Consider the following 27,324-nt stretch of genomic DNA (forward strand, 5'->3'; position numbering starts at 1 on the left):
CAGACTAATCAGCATTGTAAATTGAACATGTAGCTGGACTTGAATGGCCTTCTTTTGGCTGAAAGTACTGCCAAACTACACTTTTTCTGCTCACCAGTTCCATTTTCATTTTCTCACAGCCTGCTGCATTGAACGCTCCACCTACGTAAACACCTTCCCGTAATCAACGGCAGCGTCATCACGTCGACCAGCGTAGCGCGCGTAGGTATTCAGGGCCTTTTAAATAATGCTGGGTCTAAATAAAAAAGTTTGTTTTTGATTGTGTGGAAACAAGTTGTGAATCAAACATTAACATATCACAAAGTTGATATGGTGAACTTGTGAGCAAACTGTTGCTTATTTACACATCAGGTCAACATTATCATTCATTTGGTGTCGGATTGTGTCCACCTGATGAATAAAGTCCAATATTCTGCTGCTAAATGTTCACCAGCTAGTCTCTAACTGTGTCTGTCTGCTGCTGAGTAGGTAGTGTATAGGGTTTTTAGAGCTTTTTGTCTGTTAACGGCTGCCTGCTGCGACAGACAAACTATGAGAGCACTTAGAGAGAACTGGCTTCACTGTTGCTGATTTCCATAGCTCTGCGGAGGGAATGCATCACACTCCACTCTGACAGAGGGCACTTAAAGCGCATACTGAACTATTTGTACATCTGTTTCCTCTACTGTGGCAGTAGGACTGCCATTAGACCAGCACTTTACTGACTCAAACATTATGAACACAGCCAGTGGATAGAGACAGAGAGAGTTTTGTGATGGGAAGGGTTCAGAGAAAATACAGCATAGAACATGAGCTCATTCATAATCAGCAGAGGAATTCAGACACTACTGAGAATGAGATGAGTCACTGACCTCTTTCTCTGGCTTGTGGAAGTGTTTGATGATGTTGTTCACAGACTCCCCAATGGCTTCTTGGATTTGGGCTGAAGTTGGTTCTGGAATCCAGAAAACAGCTGCATTGATATATATATATATATGCACAGAAAAGATCATCCAACATTATGAGCGTCACGTAACTGCTTGATTACAGTGTTACACTGACACTGAGTTCGTGTCCTTGGTATTTTCACGTTCATTTCAGTATTTGTAGACTCAGTAGATTCCATTTTGATCACTTTTTGCCCAATGATTTAAAGTGCTCATATTCTGCTCATTTTCAGGTTCATAATTGTATTTAGAGGTTATATCAGAATAGGTTTACATGGTTTAATAAAAAAAAAAAAAAAAAACACCATATTTTTGTTGTACTGCACACTGCAGCTCCTCTTTTCACCCTGTGTGTTGAGCTCTCTGTTTTAGCTACAGAGTGAGACATCTCACTTCTGTTCCATCTTTGTTGGGAGTCGCACATGCTCAGTAGCTAGGTAAGGACTACTAGCCAGTCGAGCAGTAGGGCGTGCCCTGACAGTACCTAGGTAAGGACTACTAGCCAGTCAGAAGCAGAGTATGAGGGAGTACCATGCTAGCAGCTAGGCGAGCATTATAACGTGTGTTCCAAAGTGACCACGTGTGTCTCTGAAGTAAAGGCTGGACTACAATAGAGCTGTTTGGAGCAGTTTGTGAACAGAGTTTTCTGTTGGAGATGGTAAGTCCCTTTGGGGTGGACTTTGGGCTTTTTCACTTTCTAAACTTATAACGTGCACAAAAACGATATAACACAATAAAGGAAAGGAGAAAAGCCAAAAAGCATAAGATGAGCACTTTAAGAATTCTCCACCATCATTTCATTCCTTGCAGAGAGTGAGCTTTGAAATATTGAGCCTGGGGCGTGCCACTGGAAAAATTATAGACCACTCCAGTGTTGAACTTGTATCAATAAATAAACTTATATGCCATACAAGGTGCTACCTGCGCATCAGATAAACATTCATGCACATTCACACACCGATAGGCGCAGCATCAGGAGCTAATTGGGGTTCAGTATCTGTATACTGCAGGGGCCAGGCATATAAACTATTATTAGTGTTAATGAACTTTTTTACTATGACATATTTTACTTTGAGTTTATTGCACCATTTAAATCCTAATTTAATCACCAACATTAAAATAGCTTTTTAAAAGGTACTCTGCAAAAGTCTCTGGTGGCACACTCTGGACTCCATATTGATACTTTATCTTACAGGTCTGTATCATTTACTAATAATCTACCAGGAAGTTTCCTGAAAATAACTACACAGACAAAAGTTATTTTCTTAAAACAACTGCTCCAATACAAAGGTAATTCATCTTTTTTCGTTGTCTTGTGGGGGTGTTGGGAGGACAGGCTACAGCCCTCATCTCTACATAAACTCTACAATTAAAAATCAGAGTGTGTCTGTAACTAATGCATTTCCCCTGCCCTGACAGATACTCACTGTATCCTCTTCCAGACAGTGACGTGATGCTGATGCGTCTGGTCTGGGATGGTGAGCGCTGCAGCGGGGGTGTACGACAGCCTCTCCCGGAATCCTCCTCTCCGCTGGGCACCACCAGCTCACCGATCAGGACCCTCTCCAAGCTGCCGTCGTCCACGCCCTTACCAAGCCACCGGCCACATGGGAACCTGGGGATGGAGACGACAAAGTGCTGAGGGGTTCAGATGGATCTGTTTTTGTATTATTGGTTGATATTTGTTTCTCTTTTCCCCCCCCCCCCCCCCCATGTCCTTACTGTCTCTCCCTGCTTGTACTTAAAAAGCAGTTCAATCCTTGACCCTTAATAATGCCGTGCTTCATATTCACGTACTGTGTATATTTTAGAAAACTACAACAACTTCAAAGGAAGTTAAAGGTTTCTGGATTGGGGGATTTAAAAAAAAAGAAAGAACTTGACGTAGACTTATTCTCATTATATATATATATATATATATATAGATATAGATATTACTATGGAATTGATATTATTGATAACTTGGTGACTAAAGGCTCTGACACACCAACCAGACGGCCGACCGTTGGTGGAAAAAGCAGTCGGACTGACAGTCTCCCCGAGGTCCAAAAAGTACCTCGGAACACACCAAAGCGACACGTTCTGCGTGTGCGCAAGACGTAATACGTCTCCATAACAGCAGGCGGCGCTAATCTGTATTGTCGCCCCAAAAATGAAAACCGGCAGCTGACTGGACAAACGCGTCACGTGGGTCTGGCTTCTCCCAAATTTCAAAGCCAGACTGTCATGGCAGCTCGTTCGGAATACGATCTCATATTGTACTAAAATAGTTCACTGAAACGTGTTTCTGAAAACATTTTAAGAGAGAAATAGGCCGTGCAGTTGCTGAATCTGTCTTCATTTCAGATCAACAAAGGTCAGTTTGAAAAATTTTCGTCAGATTTTGAGAGGCTGTTCGCTCATCCCGCTCGTCATTTCCGCTGTGTTTTGAGTCTGACTGCCCACCGGCCAATTCAACATGTCAAATCTGCCAAAATTAAAGCCGACGGCTCCTCCGACTGATGACGGTACGGAACACACCGAACAGACTTGATTCACCGACCTCACCAGACTGTCCGACGGCCGATAATCGGGTTGGTGTGTCAGCGCCTTAACTCAGATGCCAGAGTCTAGAAAACACTGAGCATGGATTGAGTCTGGCAGTTAAAATGGCAGACCAAGCATGTGTTTTAGAGGATGTGACTGCCTTGGCAATCTCCTTAAAACTCACAAAATAATTTTTATCAAACAGAAACTTCATCAGCTCGGTTGCCTTGGGGGTTGGTTGAAAGCTCTGCAAAAAGCTTTTTTGGAAATCAGAAAAAAAGGACTTGTGGAATGCCACTCACCTGTAGGTGTGTCCTGTGATCTCATTGCGCACCATCACACAGTCCACCAGCCATTTAGCCAGGAGGCCAGCGTTATCATGACCCAGCTGCACCGTGGTCAGCTTCCCCAGGTTCTGACACTAAACACAGACACACAGCCAAGAGAAAATCTAGTTCATATTTAATTAATAATATCAAATCCTAATTGATATACTTTATCAGTGTACAATCTAATATACAGCACTATTTGAGAACTGTTACTGCTGCAGTGCCTACTTCCAGACTGATTACATTTCATTGTGTTTTATTAAGTTGAAGTGAATAGATGTTTCAGTTAGTTCAATATAATTGTGTTATTTATACAGTTTCTACATGTATCTTCAACTTATTTCCCTGTTTCATTCATGGACTCCATGGAAATGAGAAGTAGTCGAATTAAATCCTTAATCCTTTTTAATGGGGCTACTCCAGTAATGCACTGGGCTTCCACGCTTAGTTTCCAAAGTAACTTTGTCACAAACTTGACTTAGTTTACAGGTCTCTATTTAACTCAATTCTCTTAAAAGTTTTAAGCAGTGCTAATCATTACAGTACAAGCATGAAATATAATACAGAGCAGTGTTTAGATTCAAGGGTGTCACTGTAGCTGAATTAAAGGTGGTGTTCTATTAAAAGGTCCCATGGCATGAAAATGTCACTTTATGAGGTTTTTTAACATTAACATGAGTTCCCCCAGCCTGCCTATGGTCCCCCAGTGGCTAGAAATGGTGATAGGTGTAAACCGAGCCCTGGGTATCCTGCTCTGCCTTTGAGAAAATGAAAGCTCTGATGGGCCGATCTGGAATCTTCCCTTTATGATGTCATAAGGGGAAAGGTTACCTCCCCTTTCTCTGCTTTGCCTGCCCAGAGAATTTGGCCCACCCATGAGAGAGAGAGAGACATCATGGCTTGCAAACAAGCGAAGCATGGCAGTTGGTCAAGGCCACACCCCCACCCTCCACCTTGCCCCCCCTCTCTCCTCCTCAATAGCATTTAAAGCTACAGACACAGAAATGGTACATCCTAAGGAAAGCTCATTGTGGGACTGGCTCTAGTGGCTGTAATTCTGCACCAAGGCTGAATTTTAGGAAAGAGACTTCAGATACAGTATTAGGGGACCACTAAGGTCTATATAAAAGAGACTTCAGATACAGTATTAGGGGACCACTAAGGTCTATATAAAAGAGACTTCAGATACAGTATTAGGGGACCACTAAGGTCTATATAAAAGATACTTCAGATGCAGTATTAGGGGACCACTAAGACCTATATAAAAGATACTTCAGATACAGTATTAGGGGACCACTAAGGTCTATATAAAAGAGACTTCAGATACAGTATTAGGGGACCACTAAGGTCTATATAAAAGAGACTTCAGATACAGTATTAGGGGACCACTAAGACCTATATAAAAGAGACTTCAGATACAGTATTAGGGGACCACTAAGGACCTTTAAAAAAAACACTTTCTAGCAAGATAAAAGACCAACTATGACCCAATCCAAACTAAACATGACAACAATGCCTGTAGGGGAAACTGGCTACGGACAACTGGAACACAAGCATTTCAAAGAGCCAGACGGAGATAATGGGAGATGGATGAAAAGGGAGCAGGGGCTTCCTCTAACCTTGAACAAGGCGGAGATGTGCGTGTGAGGCCTGAAAGCAGACTGAGGGAGATGGAAACACTTGTTAAGACACAGAGGATGGACAATCAAAATGGTGGTGTGGTGATCTCAGAACCAAAACAAGAACATCATCCAACATGCAAACAGAATGAAAACATCACCCGGACAGACATGCAGAGTGAGGAGGACAGCAGGAAGTCTTATGGATTTATGGCTCTGTAAACATTACCTGGCCTGGTCAGGTCAATTTTCTGTAAATAGCCTAGTTCAATCGTTTCAGCAGTCAAATTAATGTACATGCACAGAATATAGTGTATATTTTGATGAATGAAATTAAAAATGAAAACAGCTCCTGCCTGTCCATAGCTCATGTAATGTTTATCTCATTTAGATTTAAAAGGTCATTCCTGTTAATTACAACTTCGTTCTGGCCATCGTTTCTATCAGTTATCATAAGATTTACAAAGAATATGTTTACGGCATTTACTCTCTAACTGGGACGTTTGGGACTGATTGGTGGAGATTGCTATGGACGTAGTACACAAGGTGACACTGGTAAAAGCAAATTTTGTGTAACTATGTATCCATCAATTTGAATATTGTGTGAACAGTTAACTTCATTTCAATTAATTGTATGTGGCGTTGTCTTTTGCGGGGGGAAATGTTCCACCAAAACACGTTCCTTTCTGCAGAGCCACCGACGCTGTGATTGATTTAAAGAAATGCAAACAAGCCATGTTTATCCTCCTATTACAGAATGTATGTGTGGTGTAGCCAGACCTTACTCCACAGGAGATACGTCTGGCAATGCGAGACTGTCTTGTAATAAATGGGAATGACCCTTTAATGAACTTAAACAAGTAGTGATGGTAGACGGTGGTGATGACAGGGGAGGTAAACGGAGAGTGTAACTGAAGAACATGCTCAGCAGCACCCATCTGCACTCAGAGTGACTGACTGTGTGCTCAGTGTGCGAGAGGTCAAAGGTCATACTCACATCAAAGGTCATCTCCAGGACATTCTTGGGGATCTGCATGATGCCCGAGTCTCCCAGCTCTCCTGACACACACACCCAGGGGTTGGAGGTGGTCATGGCGTTGCTCAGCTTCTTGATGGGAATAATGACGACTCGATACGGGATCACTGCAGAGGCGAACACCACGTCAGCACCAGAACAGAGAAATAAACACTAACATGCTAATTAGACTCAAAGTGGGTTATCTAACTGGGTCACTTTAGTTATGAAATCGCAGACCGAGGGCAAACGCTGCAGCAGAAAGGCAACAGAATAACAGATCAGAGTATCAGGGACTGCAGATGTGCACAGTCTACATGTACAGTGTGTGTTCATTTATCTGAATGAGAGGGATAGCTGGTCTGTGAGTTTAATAATATATTGTGGTATAAAACTTTGATTAAATTGTACATACATCCTCATGGTTTATTCATAGTAATAGCTTAGCCAGCCATTGATCCACATTCATCCATCTCGCAGCTGACACCAAATAACTCAGAGAGGAACAAGCGGGAAGAGAAATATATAAGTCTTTAGATATTTCACAAGTGGGATGCGGTGGTTTATAGATGCCGACAGGAGTCAATGAGGCTACTTTTTATATTTTAAACTACAACTTGTTTTCATAGTTTTGCCCTTTTCCTGAATACATGAAACATTTTACTCATCAACCTCATTACATAAACACGTTTTCCATTACATTACAGAGCTACTTCCTAAGTCAACTTTGACCTATTAGCTAAGCCTAACGCTAAAGAGGTTAAGTCGCTGATTTTCAACCCTTCTGATGCAAGTCAACCAGCGGAGTTAACGCGGACCTCCCGGTACTGGTGCCGTTCATCAGCATGTTTGGCAGTACACAGAGCTGGTTGAAAACCAGCAGACTTTCCCTTAAGTTACTCAGCTAACGCTAACGCTAGCTAGCTAACGCTAACGCTAGCTAGCTAACTCTAACTCCAGCTAACACTGGACAAGACATTTTCAGGCACAAATTGTTCCAATTAACTTTGATAAAGTGAAAACACACAGGGAGAGGGTCAACGTTTAAGATGAAAACATTAAAAACACCCCAAAAACAAGTTTATGGCTATTTTAATGTACACAATCCCATGGTTAGCATTGCTAAGCCTGTATCATGATTGACAGCTCGGCGTGTAGCCAGGTCCCTAAAACATCCCCTGCTTTATTATCAAAAAAAAATAAATAATGAGACCATAATTTACAAAATGAACATTATGCTGTATTGAAGAAGACTTGAAACTAGCGACTGAGTCCAAATTCATTAGGAAGCTGTTTATTGAGGTAATAAATCAAGTGAGAAGTAAGGTCAGTTTCCCATAGACTTCTATATAAACTGACTTCTTTTTGAAGCCAAGTGGAGTCGCCCCATACTGGAAATTAGATAGAATGCAGGTTTAAGACACTTCAGGATTGGCTTCACTTTTCAGGCCTGGAAATTGCCGCTTGAATTACTTACTACTAATAAATTACTTATTACTACAACAATTATTTGTACCTACGTAACAAGGCACGCTGTAGGTAGCCCAGATCACATGCAGCACATTCGTCTGTGGCCTTGGTTAAAAGAACATTCTTTCTACTGCAGTTTCTGTGTGTATGAATGCTAGGTGTGTCTGTATGAATGTGAGTGAGTGTATAGTATGTGTAACTTCCTCCCCCGACCTTGGCGGGATGGGAGCGCTTGAGGCAGCACTTTCTTATCAAACAGCTGTTATGTCTCCCGTCATCTATGGAGACACGGAGAGTTGAACTATGATTCTGACTGAGACAGGTCATGAACTACTGCTGTTATGTTGGACACTGACCTGAAAGAGACCTGGGGTACCACTGTTTCAACTTACACAGCATGAGTTTGTAAGCTGGGAATTTGACCACATATATGAGTTTTAAGCCCCGCACTCACAGAGCGATGTTCCCTTCTCAGATTGTGTTTACTTATTTAACGTCTTTATCATCTCACAAGCTGTTGGATTTATTTATCTTCCAACCTGTTGAGGGGCTTCTGCCCCTTTCTGACAGTCCCAGCTGATGCACTGAAGCAGACTTTTCAGTCACTTTAAATATATGCAGAGCTGTGTTGTGTTGATGATGTTTGCTATGAATTAGAGCTGAGCTTTGGATTTAACGGTGAAGCTTAACTATGAGTGAATAGAGGTCAGAGGGCATGTGCGGAACTCACTGATGGTGGTGAAGACGCTGGTGAAGCAGAAGTAGTCGACAGCGTTGAGAGAGAGCAGGTGGAAGAGGAACTGCTCCTTCTCCTCCTCACAGCGCAGGAAGGCATAGCGCTTATACAGCTTCCTGTAGACACAGCATAGCACAGCACAGTCAGGCCAGGTCAGGTTCAAAGGCAGCACAATATTACTTAAGAATATCATCATCTGTTGTTCAAACTCCACGGTCTATATATGTTAGAACTCATTGACATGTCAGTCTTGTGTTTGGATACATTTTCATATTGGGTCAGGTGCTGGTAATGGATTTTAATGTATCAATGTTTTTTTTTTTTTTTAAATGTATCTAATTGTATTAAGAACATGTAATAAAAAAAAGAGTATGGTTAATACGCCCTGCAGTGGCCTGCTACGCCATGAACTACAACTACTATTTCTAGTCATAGTTCCATTATCTTTATTGTGACTATTATTGCCACTGTTCATCACACCCCCAACCAGCACCGTCAGACACCGTCTACCAAGAGCCTGGCTCTATCCCAGGTTTCTTCCTAAAAGGGAGTTTTTCCTCACCACTTTTGCACCAAATGCTTAGTCTTGGGGGAATTACTGGAATTGTTGGATCTTTGTAAATTATAGTGTGGTCTTGACCTACTCTATCTGCAAAGTGTCTCGAGATAACTCCTGTTATGATTTGATACTAAAAATAATTAAAAATTGAATTGAATTGAATTATGTAAAACTGCAAGATGCAAGATGTTCTTTATTGAAATTATGATGGGGGACAGTGCTGTTCAACCATAAACCTGGCAGTATATTTCAAACTAAAACTAATTTGTCAGCATCTTTTTCCAACCTTTTTGAAATTAAAGATTTTTTGGGGGCTTTTCCGCCTTTAATGGACAGGACAGCTATGTGAGAAAGGGGAGAGAGAGGGGGAAGACATGCAGGAAATCATCACAAGTCGGACTCAAACCCTGGACCTCTTCGTTGAGGCATAAACCTCTGTATATGTGCGCCTGCTCTAGCCACTAAGCCAAACCGGCCACGAAATTAAAGATTTTGAACTGGAAAACAAAACTTCACTTATAAATGCTATGACATTTCTGTAATAATTTTGTCTGCATGCTAAGCATCTAATGAGTATATAGAAAGGTGCACTGTAAATAACATGTATTATTTTGATTTTCTCCTGTCATGACGCAGAGCAGGTACAATCCCAGCCCTAATGGGGACCATTTCTTCCACTGGTTGAGAAACAATCCTGGATGCATCCTACTGAAAAGTTGAATCAATTCAAGTGCATACACAACACATGACTGGACAAACAAAGAGTAGACAACATACAAGTGCAGCATAAAGCAGTTTAAGACCTGAGACAGATGAAGATGAGTGTGCTTACAAATGTCCATAAATAATTGATAAGTAGGGTAAAGCACCCAAGACATGTTAAATGTGCACATTGCTGCCCATTGTGGCTGATGGGGAAAAACACACACACACACACACACACACACACACACACACACACACACACACACACACACACACACACATACACATACACATACACACACACACACACACACACTACAGGTCTGTACTGTCATCTGCCACATAGGGGCAGCAATGAGCACATTCCAGCTTGGCGAACCACAATAAGGAAGGTAGGACAACACACTGAAAAGCTTACTTGGACAGCCATTATGCTTCATCTGGAGTATTTTCAAACTGTATTTTTCACTTTCACAAGAGAAAAGACTTCAAAGATGAAGACAAATTAATTGGTTTGGCAAATACATGTCTGGTCCGATAAAGAGCAGCCATTTTCCACGAGATGGAAGAGAAAAATTAGCACCTACGGAAGGAATGCAACTATCAAGTCCAAAAGCTTTAATGTCAAAAATATCTATGTCTTCACACCTTTGATAGAATATTCATATTGTTTGGATTTTCACATTGGTGTTATTGGTTTACAATAACCTATCTTTTGGAACATGCAATGATCCTAGTATGCATCAATCTCACCTATCAAAAGCACAAAGTGCGTGCGTGTGTGTGTGTGAGTGTAGTTGATCACGTGTGCTCACTTAGTTAAGGCTTGTCGAGACAGCAGCTGTTTGAGGTGTTGAGAGAGCAGCTTCTTCTCGAGGGACAGACGGATCCAGGCCCTCGCTCGTCCCACATCTGTCTTTATCTCTGACATACTCTGGATATGCCTGAGGAGACAGACAATGGAGGGACAGAAGATAGATTACACTTTGCTCAAAGCTCTTTCATTTACTACACGTAATATTTACTATATGTTATGTACTTAAGTACTGCATCTCCTGTCTACTGTATATACAATAGGCCTGTAGCGACGCGTCGATGACGTCGACGCATCGACGTCGACGTCGTATTTTTGCGTCGACGCTTCGCCACACACACATGTGGGAGACCAAAACATTGCAGGATGGAGGACGAAACAGCAACCTCCTCACAGAATTCCCAACAAAGCCCTGCAAAAAGCCCCATGAAAAGAAAAAGTCCTAAAAAAACAGCTCGCCCTTAATCATCGAGGGTATGGGAATACTTCAAATATAGTCCCAAGTACTAACGTTGGCTAAATTAATTTCATGTTTGTGTAGTGTGTTGTGTAGCCTGCGCACTTAGGTGGTGCTAGCTAACTATCTTAGCTCTCCGTGCAGTTTGTTCGTGCTAGGTTAGTAGCTAACGTTAACGTTAGCTAGCTACTGGCGCCTAGACAGCTGTGTTTAGCTAACGTTAGTTATCATCTAATGTTGGCTTGAATGGTAGCTAGCTTACGGCTGCAGAACACAGCTATCTATAGTAGCTAACGTTAGCTAACGTGAACGTTAGCTACTAACCTAGCACGAACCATAGATATAGAACAACATTGTTCTATAATCTATGGCACGAACAAACTGCACAGAGAGCTAAGATGCGTTGGTTAGCCTAGCACCACCAAAGTGCACAGCTGCATTAGCATGTAAACCTACAGAATAGCAGTTAAGAGAGTCAGTTTAATTATGCATCAGGTTTTATGTTGGGACTGTTATGTTGTGTTAAACACTCTCAGGAATGTCTGTACTGTGCACTGCAGTGTTTTTCTTTTTTGCACTACAACTTGATTTTTTTGAACAAGAGAGTTATGTTGGTACTGTAAAAGAGTAAACAGGCTGGCCTTTCATTTTGTATAACAGTAAAATAATTATTTTATTTTGTGTAAAGCAGAAGATTTTTTGCTGTGCAAAATTGTTTAATAAAATATATTATTAAGAATTTTTTTGGTATTTGAGATACATTATGGTTTTTATTAATCGAGCAACAGACCCGTTTTTCAAAATGTCAATATCAGAAATATGGCTTTCTTTTTAACTACCTAATTTGGATGATTCCATACATTGCGCTTCGCAAGTACAACAAAAGATAGGATCTCTACTTTCATTGACTTTTGGGTGTTTTATAAAAACAATTAGCATTTGAAAGAAAAAAAAAAGTTTCAAAAACAGACTGAACATTGACATTTCTCCTTCTGTAATTATCCTTCCTGTAATAGGAGTCTAAATAATTCATAATTTCTGCTTTTTTAACTCAAGAATTAGGTATAATTTCCTATAAATGAGGTGTACTGACCATGACTTCCAAAAATGAGTGTAAAACTGATAATAAGTTGGTGTTAGTGGTGTTTATACATGGTAGTGAACAGAAGCGTTAAACGTCAAAAAAAGAGCCAACAACACAACAACAACAACAACAAGACAACACAAGGGTTAAAGGGTTAAAGGGTTTTGTGTTGAATTTCTTCTTACTTGAATCTGGGGTCAAAAGGCAAATTCTGATGATTTTGGGCTAAATACACAAACCCCAGAAACAGCGGAAGTCTATTCAGCGTTTTCGACATATGGCATGTTTCCGCTGTGTGGTAGGGCTCTGCTCCACTCAACTTACTTTTTTGGTACCAGTACTTTTCTCTTTTAGTTTTGTAGGTGGGATTCTCAGCTGATCGCCGTAGCCAAGCCATGTGAAACTGCTGTGGCATCGGCTTCAAAGTAACAACGGTTGAATCCTTACATCGGCAGCCAAACAGAGGAACGTCTGCACTTCACGTCAATTGAACGGCATAGTGTACGGCATAGTTTTTCAGGCTGCCATGTTTTTTTAAATCTGGGTCTAGTGAAATACATTTTTTGGTCACTGTTGAGCGTATTGGCTATTTAAAAATAGCAGGTTTGTGCCCGTGTCACGCGAGTGACAGTTCTCTATGACCAATCACTGGCCTTCAGTGTTTTAACTCCATCTTCTAGTGTTGACTCAGCTTGCTTGGAACCTCGAGCGAGGTGGTGCCAAAACAAGTACCAGGTATTATCCACAACATTTGCTAAAACCAAAAAAGAGCGAGTGGTGTTGAGTGGAGCCGGCAAATCTTCACATTTGACAAAACGAAGAGTGTTTGGCAGTTTTGATTGACACATTACTTATCATGGAATGCAAATACATTTTCTGTAATTTACTAAATGGTCAGTGCAAAAATGCAGCTTTAGAAAGAAGAGCTTGTTCTCTGATTCTGAGGTGTCAGAAAGCGGTTGTAGCGTTGCAGTAACTGAAATCCAGTTACTGCACACGGGAAATAAATACTACAGTGCATACAATCTCTTTGATTAGTTGTTTATGTAATTAAGTAATGAAATACCTCATATCCTGTATGAGAAACACACGTAGAGACGGCATCGCTAAGAAACAGTCAGACTTCCTCCTCTCAGGAACTTGTGACACTGTTGAGAGGAAATACAGGATATGATGGCTCCGTTACAATCAGAAATGTGTGTTAGACAATGCAGGACAGACTGTGTGTGTGTGTGTGTGTGTGTGTGTGTTACCTGGCGACTCTGCCTGCTGCTGCTGCTCCAGCTTCTCCTCTCGGGCTTGGTAGTGCAGAAGGTGGGACCAGAGGGCCGACTTCCCCTGAGAAGTGAGAAGTATGTGTCAGAGGACCAAAATCACAACACACACACACACACACACACACACACACACACACACACACACACACACACACACACACACACACACACACACACAAAGACAGCTTAATGCGTTCACTGATGAAGGGAAAGATTATACACACATAAAGTGGATTTATCAGGCAATAACCTCTTACCCTCAATATCCAATATGGTCATACAAACCTGATTAATCGCAATGGTGGGTGCGTGCCATCCGATTGCTTTTATAAACCTGTTTAAGATAATGTGTGTGTGTGTGTTTGTGTTTGCTGACCTGTTTGACCTGCAGCCCATGGCTCCAGATCCTCTCCAGCAGGTCACACAGGCTGGCGATCAGAGTGTTCTCCTCCAGTCCCGTGATGTTAGCCTCACCATGGCCCAGCTCCACCGCCTCCCGGCCCATCTTCTCCACCAGCATACGCTTTGTCTGAACACACACACACACACACACACACACACACACACGTTGAATAATGCCAGTGTACTCTGGTGCACAACATAGTACCATGGTTCAAACTAAATATTTCCAAGACACAGATATAACTTGTCTAATATTCTATTCCAAACTCACTTATTTTGAAAAAATGATAATGAAACTGAACAATCCAGAAAATAGATTGATGAATAAATAACTTCTTTTACCAGTTCAATTGATAGCGGGATTTATCTTGACCACAATTCCAAGTTTCTTTGGTTGCAGTTACAAAGAGAATGTTTGATCTGGGAGTGGGCTTTGTCTGATGTCAGTGCTTGTTTAAAGTGACTGGCCTCATTCGGGGCTGCTATAATTAATGATCTACATAGTTTTGTCTCTAAGATGGGAAGTCTTTTAGTCTGATGTTCCTAAAACTTGAAGGAAAGACATTTATGACATCTAATGGTGATGCAACATGAGTAATGAGCTTTGTCTCTCACTGCATGCATTGTTCATGAGAGATGATCCCACTCCTAGCATGCGTGTGAATGACTTTAATGAGTCACAGGTCGTCTCTAGGTAGAGGGACATGCTGTGCTTGTATTTTTCACCTTCATGCGACACTCCTTGAGCAGCCCCTCCACAAACTTCCAGTTGGTCTGGGCGATGACGGCGGGAGACAGATCAGACAGTTTGGGCTGTCGAAGGTTCTTCCCCAGGCTGCGGGCCTCCTGCATGTATTTCTGAAGATCAAACGGAAGCAATTTGTGAGCTCTGGAGAACATGCCCTCTAATAACAACACAATAATTAAGAGAAATGCTTTATCTGTTGGATAGTTTTTAATGCACACACACCCACGCCTGCTGCGAGTTAACTATGTGTCAAAAACACTCGCTTCCACCTGCACAGATGTTTTTTTTTTTTTGTTTTTTTTTTAAATACGCTTTTAATCAGCTGTTGCCATTTTTTTTTGAAAGTGACAAGCTATGAAAATCAACACTTCAAAGGATGTACATGTATGTGCGTTAAGAGGAAAGGGTGTGACACAGGAGAGGAGTGTTGGGAGGTGAGCTGGGTTTCCACTGAAGCCGTAACAAAAGTATTTTCACAATGTTTCATATCTCAGACTGTGTCCTTGAAAGAAGAACTTTCCATCTGCTCTGCTTTGGTTATTGTTTGGTTTTCAGCTCAGAAAATGTCTAAGGGCCTTTTCACACATTTCGTGACATTTTAGGCTGAAATCAGTCCACCACTTACCTACCACCAGCAGATTTGGCCATGGAGGTGAAGTAAATGTGCGCAGTACTTTTAGGAAGAGTTAGGGCCCTATCTTGTACCCGGAGCAGGGAAAAGCCCGACGCAAGTATCTTTGCTAGTTTAAGATTGGCGCAGTTGTCAATTTCCCGTCCAGCGCCCGCGTCGTTGAAATAGCAAATGCACCTACGCCCATCTGTGCGCCCATGGGCGTGCTGGTCTTACAGGGAGGTGTGTTCAGGTGCATTCTTAGCATATTGCTATCTTGAGGCAGCGGAAACAAACAAAAACCTGGTCTAAAGTCAATAACGCAGCATTTCATTGTTATTTTTAACTCACACTATGCTTGTTACACACACAGGGACGCGCAGCAGCACACACACATGCAAAAGATCAAAAATAAGTTTGAATCCTTATAATGTTTCTAAATCAAACCCCACTTTTGATACTCTCTTTAGGTTTAGCATTTTACCATTCAGATGCACATTCAGTAATGATCTCTCCATATAGTACTAGTTTTCATTGATGGTGGTGGAGTTTGCTATTACCGCGGTGGATTCAGATTGCCTACCTGAGCACTAGGGTTTGACAGAAAACCAATGCATGCACGTAATCCATGATCTCACTCAGCAATATCAGCCTCAACGTTTACGGTTCACTCTCTTTACACCATATCAGAGCTGGATTATCCAGTTAATGCAAACAGAACATCCCACTGCTTCAGTGAGAGTATAAGGTATGGGGTGGAGGTAGGGGGTGGAGGGGTCTGAAAGCGTAAGTCCACAACACAGGCAGCTCCTCCACATACCAGGCAGGACGCAGAAGCAGATTTTTTAGGCGGTTTGATAGGCGGAGGGGACGCTTTGTCCCACTCCCAAAACGCCATGGAGTTCTGCAGGACCAGACAGCCCTCCACCTGCTGAGGAGGAGGAGGAAGAGGAAGAGGGGTTCCCCCAACCGACAGGCACAGAGGACACACGAGCAGAGAGAAGGGGATGGAAACAAAAGAGAAGAATGGAAAAGAAAACAGAAGGCAGCGTGCACATGAAGTCTCCAAAATGAACAAAGAAAGCTCAAACAGAAACAAACAAAGAAATGACGCAATGAGACATACAGAAAAAATAAAGCCATGCTTTTAAACTACATGACGTTAAAGAACAGAGGAGGGGAGAGGGCATTCAGAGGGCAGGTTATGGCTCGGCTGTGAAGAGATTTTTCTACCTCTTTCAGGTCGTTGTCGAGGGCCAGATGCTCTGTTTGTTGTCTGTGACGGTCTTTCCTTCGTTGAGCTGTCGCCGTCCTATGAGACCACCTGCAGTTCCAACAATATGTAAGAAAATTAGACTAGTTCAAAACATATTTGAAAGCCCTTTTCAAATAGAAAGTATTAACACATTGCCATTCACAGAAACGGTCTACCTCTGAGCCAAATACAAGAGGAGGATATCAAAATCATCGCTTTCTTCACGAACCATCTGTTTGATGAATAGTTCGACATTTAAAGTGGCCATATTATGCTCATTTTCAGGTTCATAATTGTTATTACATTACATGTCATTTAGCTGACGCTTTTATCCAAAGCGACTTACAATTGCTATATATGTCAGATGTTGCACGCCTCTGGAGCAACTAGGGGTTAAGTGTCTTGCTCAAGGACACATTGGTTGATGTATCACAGTGGGAATTGAACCCCAGTCTCCCACACCAAAGGCATGTGTCATATCCACTGCGCCACCACCACCCAATTGTAATTTGAGATTGTATCAGAATATGTTTACATTGTTTAATTTTCAAAAAACACCATATTTTTGTTGTACTGCACATTGCTGCAGCTCCTCTTTTCACCCTGTGTTCAGGTCTCTGTTTTAGCTACAGAGTGAGACCTCTCAACTTCCGTAACGTCTTTGTTGTCAATCGCACATGCTCAGTAGCTAGGTAAGGATTACATGAGCTAGCTAGATGTTTCTCCAACTTCGGCCTGTACAAGGCAGGATTAGCCGGGAGACTTCTTCTAAACGAGGGCGCACTTCCAACTTTGCGTGGAATACCTGCAGAACAGGGACATGGAAGTAGTTCTATACAATTTATTTTGTAGATTAGGGTGAATTCCTGTGTGTTGGAGCAGTGTTTCGCCATTGAAAACGAGCTAGCATGCTAGCTCTAGCATGCTAACGGTTAGCCCCCTAGCCCCCTCTTTTCGGCTAGTGACGTAGAAAGCCGTGCAGATGTTGAACAGCTCACCCAGAGACTGAAGGCAGGACACATTCAGAAACTGTATCTCACTCTAAACAGCATGGATGGATTTTTTTCAAAGTTTGTATGTGTGTGGAAGCACCAGAGACACAACATAACACCCCAAATCCCAGAAAAAGTGATTTTTTCATAATATGGGCACTTTAAGCATATATTAAGCATCATTGTTTTTTTCTAAGAGACATACGAGAAGACTGTCATCAAACTCATGTCTGTGTGGAAGGTACACAGCTGGAGTCAGGATGTGGTTAACTTAGCTTAGCATACAGACTGGTGTCAGGGCGAACAAGTGAAAAGTAAGCAGTCCAGAGGCTGAAGGGCTGGCCATAAACCGCATCCCTGGTTTCCGTTCAACAGGGGACCTTTGCTGCATGTCATTCCCTATCGCTCTATTTTTTTCTCTCCTGTCATCTCTCTGCTGTCAACTGTCCAATAAAGGTTACACCTTTAATTAACACATTAGCGTACAGTAGTTCCTAAACTATTCCTTTACGTATTAAAAAAAGGCTTTCCTTTCTTTCGTCACTATCCTTCTCCCTGTTTTTTTTTCCTCACTTTTTTTGGTGTAACTGTTTTCCTGCAGACAGACAGTCAGATGGACAGATAAACAGAGACAGAATAATCAAATAAATAGAAATTGAAGATTTCCAGTCAATGACCTAAGCATGACCCATGAAGCCCAGCTAGCCTGTAACGTGTTGGTGTGCTGACTTCATCTGCAGGTTTCATGTGTGGATGTCAGCCAAGGTGGAAGTCGACTCACTTGTTATTGGTCGGCCCCGCGTTGAGCACGTCAGCCTGCAGTTTGGGGAAGAATCCCTGCGCGTATTTGCCCTGACCGATCTTCATGTCCAGCAGGTGTGGGTGTATGGCGGTGTGGTCGATCTTCATCAGTCGCTGCTCAATGGCCTGAGCTGTGGGGGGGGAGAGACAGAATCCACTCAGACGGCACTCACATAAACATAGATTTCTGTTTGACTTGAATAAGAGAACATAATCAGAGTAAGCACAACTGAATGTACCCTTGTGGAGGAGTCCAGTTGTAGTCACAGTATTGAAGGGAATTTGACACTGATGCACTGTATCCACCTGAATCTAAATATCTTGGGTTTTCACAACATTTAGTGACTCATACAGCGGTCCAGCTGCTTGATGACACGTTTCACTGTCACTTTCATTTAGAGCTGAGTATTGGAAGAAAACTTTGATATTGGGAAATAATATATTGAGGGCATCTTTATGTATTAAAGTGGAATGCCACTGAGTTTTACTTCAGGATCAGTTTACGGACACGTGATGAAAAGTACTATAAACCTGTGAAAACAGTTGTATAATGTCTTCTGTGGCTCTCGGGGGTATGGTAGTTCTCAGTTTTGTCCATCTTTTCTATCAGTTGACGATAGGATGACACGGTATAACATTGTACTTACCAAAGCAGTTACTGAGATCAGAGGACATGGCAACATCACTAAACCTTTAACATGTTAAAATTAATAACCAAAACTGTTCCCAGATCTCAGCAACTTGGCAAGTACAAGGTACAACATCCAAAATCACACACACACACACACACACACACACACACACACACACACACACTATTCTCCGACAGCTGCTCATTTGCCAAGAAAAAAAATGTATATTATAAATCACTGATGAAGTATGCCGTCCTCTCAACTCCCTCTCTCTCTCTCTGATTGACTTATTCATTGCTCGCTCTATCATTCACAAACACACATAGCCTGACTCTTCCCTCTGTCTCCTTTTCCTGCTTTATCTTCCTCGAACACAGCAAACCCACTACATTGTCGTCTGCGTGTCAATGCATCTGCTTGTTGTTTAACTGTCTGCCGTATGTTGCCCTACTGAAGCATCAAACTTGTTTTGTTTCTTGCGGAACTCTTCAGACAGGAGCTGCAGCATTAATCTCAGTTCTGGAGTGAGCAGTGAGCGAGAGCACCGGAGCGAGTTGCCACAGGGGAAGGCAGGCGGAGGGAAAGGCTGCCTTTTGTTTGGGTAATTGGGTCCCGGCATGCACCATCGCCCCCAAATAACCTTACCAAATGCAATCAAAGCTTTACGTCGCTCGGCCCATTAGCATTGAAACAGTGTGGGTTACAAGAAGACAGCATACATGCACGCACGCTCATACGCACGCAGCAAAAGAATTCAGAGAACAACTCTGGGTGAAATGATCGTTCTTATAGAGGAGGATAATAATCAGAGCTATAAAATGCTGCAAAACTGAGAATTCTGAGCCAAACTGAAAGTTGATACGATACAATCACTTTGCTCCGTCATATATAGCTACAGTGACAGCTGTGCTTTGCATTATTATATATGCCTGGTATATCAGATATATCATTACATGATTATTGTAAAGTGGTTTCAGTAGGAATTCATAACATTCCTTAATATATTCTGAGCTTGGGTGTTCGTTAGGGTTAATGGTATTTTAACCCCTGCTGGTTAAACACTGTAATGTGTCAGGTGGACAGCTATTACTTGTGGAAATACACAGTAGTAGTATAAATACTTTGGAAAATCTCAACAACCTCACGTCGGTAGGTTAAAGTTGCTGTCACGATTAACGACTGGAGAGGAGGCTTTTCATGTTCCCAATTTGTGTTTTTATTAACAAAGATGACACTAAACCATACTCAAAAACAAAATACAAAACAGAACATTAAACTGAGGCACAATAACAGCAAACCAACCGGCAACCTCACAGCAAGCTGCCAAGATTCCTCAAGCCTTCTTCTCCTGAAGCCCTTTTTAACTCAGCCTCCCCTAATTAGAACCTACCACCTGCACAGGTGATTATAGGGAGCCAGGCTAGCTGTTTCCTGTAGCTTCCAGGCTTTAAGCTTAGCTAGGCTAACCATATCATGGCTCTAGTATTTATATCTACACACAAGGAGATGTGGTTCACAAATAGTATTTATGCAGTTAGAATGAGTGAGAAATATCTGGTTCGGCAAATCAACCACAATATTTAGTCTACTTAGTCATTTCTGACATCACTGCTAAAACATTTGGTTTATTTTTTGTTCAACATTAAAAATCTTCCCAGCGTACATTATAGGTCAGATATATATTTTCCATATTCCCTCTTCCCTCTCTAAACAGTTCATATATTAGCAAGCTATTGCTAGTTTTCTCAGTTGGTTTAGTTAGCTACACCTGGCAGTTAGTGTGTGTAAATATATAGTAACAATTCACTAACAACTAATTTCTACATAATGACACATGTTGCGTGGCGCTACCTATTTGAATTTAGCGATGCATGAATCTCGGCTTAGTAAACACTTACGTCAAAACTTTGAACTGACGAACAGCTTGTGCAACCTGCTCCAGCTCTGTTCTGACAGTGATATCAACCTTCTGATCCCACTCGCAGGAAGAAAGCATATTAAGTCACATTCTTACAAAATCACACACACTTTCCCCTTTGATCCTTCAATTTTAAATACACAAGTAAACCTATAATCCTGCTCTTTCACAGTTTTATAAACATCGGTAACCCACAAACAGACACATGCAGCCTCATGGATTCCCTGTTGGTCTCCACCGGTGTGAGTCAGTCCTGAGTCTGACCTCCTGCCTCACACTGCACATTCAGCACCAATTAAAGGCTTAACGAAGGGAAACCCAAGCAGTTGAGAAAAAAAGCCTGAACAAACACTTTTGCATTAAGACGGTGTCAGAGGGTATGTGGTTGTGCTTATGTAAGAAAGAGAGTGATGGAGTGTTTGCTGTGTTGGGATGTAGAGAAAGGAGAAGTGGGGTTTTCTGGCCACTGGGGAGGGCTGAACTGCTTCCAGACGATAGATGACAGACAAGAGGGGAAGGAGAAATGGAGAAGAGGGCAGAGAGGTGGATGCAGCGTTTATGTGTGTTTTTAAATTGCATGGCACAGTGCAATCCTGTTTGACCTCGGCTAATGGACGCTTGGTAGGCTTTGAAGGACGGACATGCATGTACAGCATGCTGATCAATAAGCTCCTTTACTGCTGCCAATTCAAACCACTTCTCTCTCCCTCATCTCTCTCCAACCACTTTTACTCCAACCTTAATTGGAATATTGGTTTAATTGTGTGGAATAAACCTCACTCGAACACGGTTGAGCACTCACACCCCTTCCCGCTGAGCTTACCTGACTCCTTGAGGATGGAGCACCTCTGGTAGCTGGAGGATCGGTGGCTGGGAGCGCGGACGTTGTAGAGGCGGGCCTTGTCGATGCGAGCGTCGAAGACGCGGAGCAGCGGCTCCTTCTCCTCCCACTGGGACATGATCTTGTTGTCGACGAAGGTGGCAAACATCTGTGTCTCGATGAAGTGGGAGAGGAAGGGCAGGTAGGGCTCTGGCTGGTCAGACAGGAACGAGGCCTGGAGCAGGCATGAGCACGGAGATACAGAAATATATATTTACTGTCAATTTACAAATATTAGCCAGAGGTGTGGCCTGTTCAGGCAAACTAAAGACAAAAAGGACCTGCCACTGATTCATCTGTTTGCTGGGTTATAGACAGATACACAGTTTTTTCTTTTCTGATTTTACAGGTAAATCAACTTCATATTTAACCGGCAGATGTGCTACTATCATTAAAACCGTATTATAATCATCATGTAAGCCATCATCATTATTCTTCTATTCTGTGTTATGTTCCTGTTATTACAGGATATTTGAAATACCAAACATTGCTAACATTTATAAAATATACTACTGCAAAAGGTCAACTTGGAAATGACAGCCTGTCCCAAATAAAAACCTTGTACCAATATTCATCTATTCATAGCTGTGCGGGAGATGGCATTTCACAAGGGAAACCTACTGTATGTAGTTTGTAAACACTTTTACAATCCCTACAATGCTCTGAAGGCAGCTCACAATTAATCACACAGGCACATAACATTTCTACCTGAATTTCCTTTCCAGTATTAGACACAATCTAATTTCACCCTCAGAATAATTCAGATGACCATGTTGCAGTTCTCTCTTTTCACTCTACAGCATGGGCACAGTGTGTCTTAGAAAGAAACCTCTCTTTGCACTAAGAAGAAAAAAATCCTGGACCTGAAAGACGTAATTTTTTCGGCACTCTATTTTTTGTGCTTTTATTTAGTCACCTTGTCGAAGTTGTGCATCTGCTCCCTGTTGGTGAGCCAGGACTCCAGGTCCGGGGCGCTCTGGATGACAAAGGCTTCGTAGTCGGCAAACATGGTGGTGAAGCGGCTGGCGAACACCTCCCTCAGCTGGACGTTCAGCTTGGCGTTCCTAAGCTCCTCCTCTTCAGCTGCTGTCCGGCCTCCTTGCCCCTCTGTGCCCTGAGCTTTGACTCCGGCCCTCAGGGCGTCCACGCGGGCCACTGTCACCCCGGTGCGTTTGGTCAGCGCTTGCAGTCTTTCCAGGGTGGCGTTTCCCTGCAGCAGCTCCAGCACAGCCAGCTCCTCTACTGCGAGGTTTCCGTTACGGCCGTCGTCCTCCAGCTGCCGGAGAGCCACAGTCTTACGCTCCCTACCAGGGGTGGAGGGGGTGCTGCCGGGAGTGCTGCCGGGACTGGTGCGGGTCCGTGGTGGGGCCCCTGTGTTGGCAGAAAGGCCAAAGCTAAGCAGCACCTCGCTGAGCTCCTGGATTAACTCGGTCTTATTGGGGAACTGTGGAAAGTCCTCTGGAAGCTCGATGTAGTGGTTGTCAACGTCTACAAAACACAGGTTGGCCTGGGGACAGGGAAAGATATTAATATTACAACAGTATAGCACAGGATTAGACAATGCTACCTATAAAGTGATATTACTGACATCTTTTGGTACCAAAAAATTAAATCAAATCTCTACTCTGTCACAGACAGAAGATGTGTAAGTGTAGAAGAAACAGGCGTAGGGTGAGCCCAGGGAGCTGGGACAGGTATTATCAGGAGGCATATGAGGGACAGATTGGATTTAGGAGGTTTGATGGGGGCTGAGAGATGTAGAGAATGTAGGTCAGTGAGTGATTGATAATCCCGCATTGTCAGAGATCAACCTAAATTTGACATAATGGAGTTAGCATGACACCCTCATATGGGATTAAAATAAGACTTGATCATTCTCAAAACCACAGAAATAGAAAATCACTGAGGTACACATGCCAGACAACACAGATATGAATTCAAATATGAATACAGGAATAATAGAAAACCTCCAGATTATACTTTAAAGGTCAGACCCAGTGTGTGGTGTGTTAATTTGCTGGTGGAATCTCCAACATCCAAATATGGGCTGCCAAACAGACTGCAATGCATTAGCTACAGTATATTGAAAACACTGACGCTTAACAACAAACCATAGTCAAACATGGACGTGACCCTCTCTCTTCCCCCCTATTTCCACTATGGCAAATAAATGCCATATAAGGGTAAATGCACGGATAGCTGCGCCTCATACAGGCTGATAGCCCTACTTAACTCTGATCAAAAACTGCTCTCCAAAATGTTGGCCTTACGCCTAGATAAGGTTCTGCCCTATATTGTTAAGGGGGACCAAACTGGTTTTGTCAAGGGCCGGAACTCCTGTGATAATATGAGGAGGCTCCTTAACATCATCCAACTAACCCAGAGCCACAATGACCCGCCCCTCGTGCTGTCTCTCGACGCCGAGAAGGCATTCGACCGGGGTTGAGTAGTCGTATTTGTTCTACGCCCTGGAAGAATTTGGCCTAGGCGACAATTTTGTGAATTGGATTAGGGTTCTGTATAAATAAATGCCATAAAATAAAAAATCCAGCTTGACTCTGGATAAGTGAATAAGGTTCGGGAGACTGATGACATACACAGAAGCATTTAATGAACTCTCAAACGAGGAGCAGGATTAAGCAGTACAGTTTAACCACAGTGCCATCCCAAACTCTGAGTGTCTATGTATTTCCAAGAGGCATATATCTCCTGCTGAAGCTGTCAAGTTTGGATTATGCAAAAGATATTGATGGCGCCATAGTCTCACATTGCCAGACCTTCATCCACAGCGCTGCGGAGGAGGGTCTGGCTAGTCCACACAGCATTCCTGGATGGGAGAAAAACGTGCCCTGGTTTATTGGCATTTCTTTAAACCAATCACAATTGTCTTGGGCGACGCTAAGCTCCAGACGCAATAACGGCACCTCTGCAAAATAGCCGCGGGAAGGAACTTGTTTTGGTGGAACGTGTACGTCAAAAGTAGTTTTAGTCGTGCAACAGAAAACTCAGATTGGACAGATAGTCTAGCTAGCTGTCTGGATTTACCCTGCAGAGATCTGAGGAGCAGTTAACCATAGTCCTCACAAATCCACCAGAGGTTAGAACACCAACACAAAGAAAGAGGAAGGGGACGGACATCCGGCCTAAAATAAGGGACATCCGGCCCATCTTGCGGCAGCACCTGAGCAATCTAGTGAATGAATTGTCGTCGATATAAGGGGTGTAAGAAAAAAATCAATACACTTGAGTATCGCAATATTTTATTTAGCAATACTAGATCGATTTTCAAAAACGCAATATTGATTTATATTCATATAAGACAGTGGTTCACGTTTATGTTGTGTTTAAATCCCCTACCACTAGATGGCTATGCTGAGACGCACCACTAGTGTCCTTGCTTAGCAGCGCCTTACAATGTAGCTATGGCTGAACTTCGGCCTACTTTAGCATATAAAAATGTTCTCACTAAGACCCTGTGAACCGCAATCCCAAACTGGCAGTTTGATTTTCTGTGTACTGAATTGTTTCCCTAAAGTAAACTTCTTTGACTTTTATGCACATCATGTCTTTTTTTAAATATTAGTTTTTCTAAAATTATACTTTAAAGAAAATCCCAGTATATCGCCTTACGCACAGTATCGAAATATATTGCAATATATTGAAATCGTGACCCATGTATCGTGATACGCATCGTATCGCCAGATTCTTGCCAATACACAGCCCTAGTCGATATAGACTAATGGCGCCATAACATAGGCACCACAAACACAGATGCTCACCCAAATCTTGTTGTTTTTTCAACTTCAGTTCATTTCTCTCTGGGAAATAGGCTAAGGTGTGTGTGAGGCCCTTTTATCCAGTGCCGACCATCAAAAGTAGACGGTCCCGGAACACAACGTCCCCTTATCATGAAGCAGCCTAGACTCCCTCAGTGTCTAGAGACACAGATGAATATATACTTGAACCAGGACAGGTTTAGTGATGGAGTATGGTCGTCCCATGACCTGGGACTAGGAGTGAACTGAGCTTACCTAAGTTTTCCCTTTGTCTCATCTTACCACAACATGGTGTTTCTGGACATTCCACCACACATATCGCAAACCGTTTTTATCTCTAGAAAGGTTGCCTAGGTTTGGATCTAAACTCACTAGAAAGACTTGTTCATGCACAAGAAGAGAAAAGAGATAGAAAAGAGATGTCACATAGAGTTGTCTGCAACGCAAACATAAGAATGTTATAATTTGACATCAGGTAAAAACAAAAAGACCTGGGTTGAAGAACAGGGTTCAGAAAGGCAAACCTTGTCTGGCATTTATTCCCCACTTATATCCATAGTTTGCTCTTTTTTATAATGTCCTCTCTGCTTTGCTTTAAGCCATTCTTTCATCATCAGCCCATTTCTAGGTCACAGCCACTTCAAAGGATCATTCAGAAACACAGGGAGATTCACCAGTGTAAGCAGGCGGGGGACCCCGTATGGGGGAGGCGGAGGGGAGGCGAGGCGAGGCAGACGGGCTCGTGGGTGCTCGGCGGCAGCATCCTGCGCTGGCTGGGATAATTAGCATGCATACAGAATGCTTCGGATTAATGGGCACTGGGAGTCGGGGATGTAGGCAAAGCCGGAAGCCGGCGAGCCTGGATGTTTCCACTTTGTTAGGGCCTTATCTTGCTTTAACACATAAAAACACACACACACGCACATTAACTGTAACCCTGCTTTGGGTTAAATACTGGTTTAAATCCAGGGCACAGTCACCTCCTCACTGTCTGACAAGTGTTGGGGCTGAAATAAAAAGGCAAGAAGAATGAAGAGACTGAAAGCCACTTCAGACTTACTTTGCCTTGAGGTGGATTTGTAGAGAAACAATAGGTAAATCCCTGTCCTGTTCCGGCTCTATGAACAGGAGCCTGGTAGTCTGTGTCTCTGTGTGTGTGTGTGTGTGTGTGTGTGTGTGGTGCTGTTGTTCAGTGTTGGCCTTGGACATTGTATTGTCAGCAGTCAGCTTGTGCATGCAAACACTTACTGTCCTTGCTTTCCTATATTTGTGGGAACCTTCCATTGTGGTTTTTACACTTACCGAACCTTACCTGAGCCTAAATGACCACAAAAAAACCTACAGGCATTAAACCTGAGTCCCAAGTCCCGAGTCCTAATGTTGCCATTCACACTTGCATTTCTTGATGACGACCTGAAGCCCAGAGGAAAAGCCAAGGCTAACAACCCCACTTTAACACTTGTATTAACCCGAGGGCATGGAGGTAACAATCCATAGGTTGGCTGCGTACCTCCTGAGGAAGCTCCAGTTTGGAGCGGTCTGTGCCCTCTTTTGACTGCAGGCCCATCAGGTAGGGAACAGGAGCATCCAGGAAGTGAAGGAGAGAGGCTGGCAGGATGGGAACGTAGACATGCTGCCACTGGAAGGGAAACAGCAGGGTGGTGATGCCCTCGGCCACTGTCATCAACCGCTGGTAGTCTGAGAGAAGGAGAAAGAACAGTATGGGGGAGTTTTTAAATGATAGAACTTAAAGAAAAAGACAACTATAGCCGCTTTCTGACCGGAGGGATTTT

General features: G+C 42.7%; 1 protein-coding gene across 13 annotated transcripts in view; it reads right to left on the reverse strand.

Moving 5' to 3' along the window:
• The window catches only part of LOC116042084 (DENN domain-containing protein 5B-like), a 110,871-nt gene that overhangs the window by 5,981 nt on the left and 77,566 nt on the right, over positions 1-27,324 (reverse strand). For 7 of the 13 annotated variants that reach the window (XR_004896002.1, XM_035995948.1, XM_031288212.2 and 4 more), the window contains 17 exons: positions 27,042-27,229; positions 22,672-23,262; positions 21,699-21,930; positions 18,306-18,456; positions 16,511-16,601; positions 16,098-16,208; positions 14,646-14,777; positions 13,894-14,046; positions 13,494-13,578; positions 13,307-13,388; positions 10,701-10,829; positions 8,616-8,737; positions 6,398-6,543; positions 5,401-5,442; positions 3,755-3,873; positions 2,354-2,541; positions 852-934 (listed from right to left, as the gene is read on the reverse strand). Coding sequence is in view for 12 of the 13 variants with exons in the window: in XM_035995948.1 (XP_035851841.1) it covers positions 852-934; positions 2,354-2,541; positions 3,755-3,873; positions 5,401-5,442; positions 6,398-6,543; positions 8,616-8,737; positions 10,701-10,829; positions 13,307-13,388; positions 13,494-13,578; positions 13,894-14,046; positions 14,646-14,777; positions 16,098-16,208; positions 16,511-16,601; positions 18,306-18,456; positions 21,699-21,930; positions 22,672-23,262; positions 27,042-27,229 (2,645 nt within the window). In the remaining variant the exon portion in view is untranslated. The remainder of the gene's footprint in view (positions 1-851; positions 935-2,353; positions 2,542-3,754; positions 3,874-5,400; positions 5,443-6,397; positions 6,544-8,615; positions 8,738-10,700; positions 10,830-13,306; positions 13,389-13,493; positions 13,579-13,893; positions 14,047-14,645; positions 14,778-16,097; positions 16,209-16,510; positions 16,602-18,305; positions 18,457-21,698; positions 21,931-22,671; positions 23,263-27,041; positions 27,230-27,324) is intronic. The other 6 variants (XM_031288218.2, XM_031288220.2, XM_031288219.2 and 3 more) reach the window with 3 other exon arrangements.

Source organism: Sander lucioperca, chromosome 20, assembly GCF_008315115.2.
Source record: "Sander lucioperca isolate FBNREF2018 chromosome 20, SLUC_FBN_1.2, whole genome shotgun sequence".
Classification (NCBI taxonomy): domain Eukaryota; kingdom Metazoa; phylum Chordata; class Actinopteri; order Perciformes; family Percidae; genus Sander; species Sander lucioperca.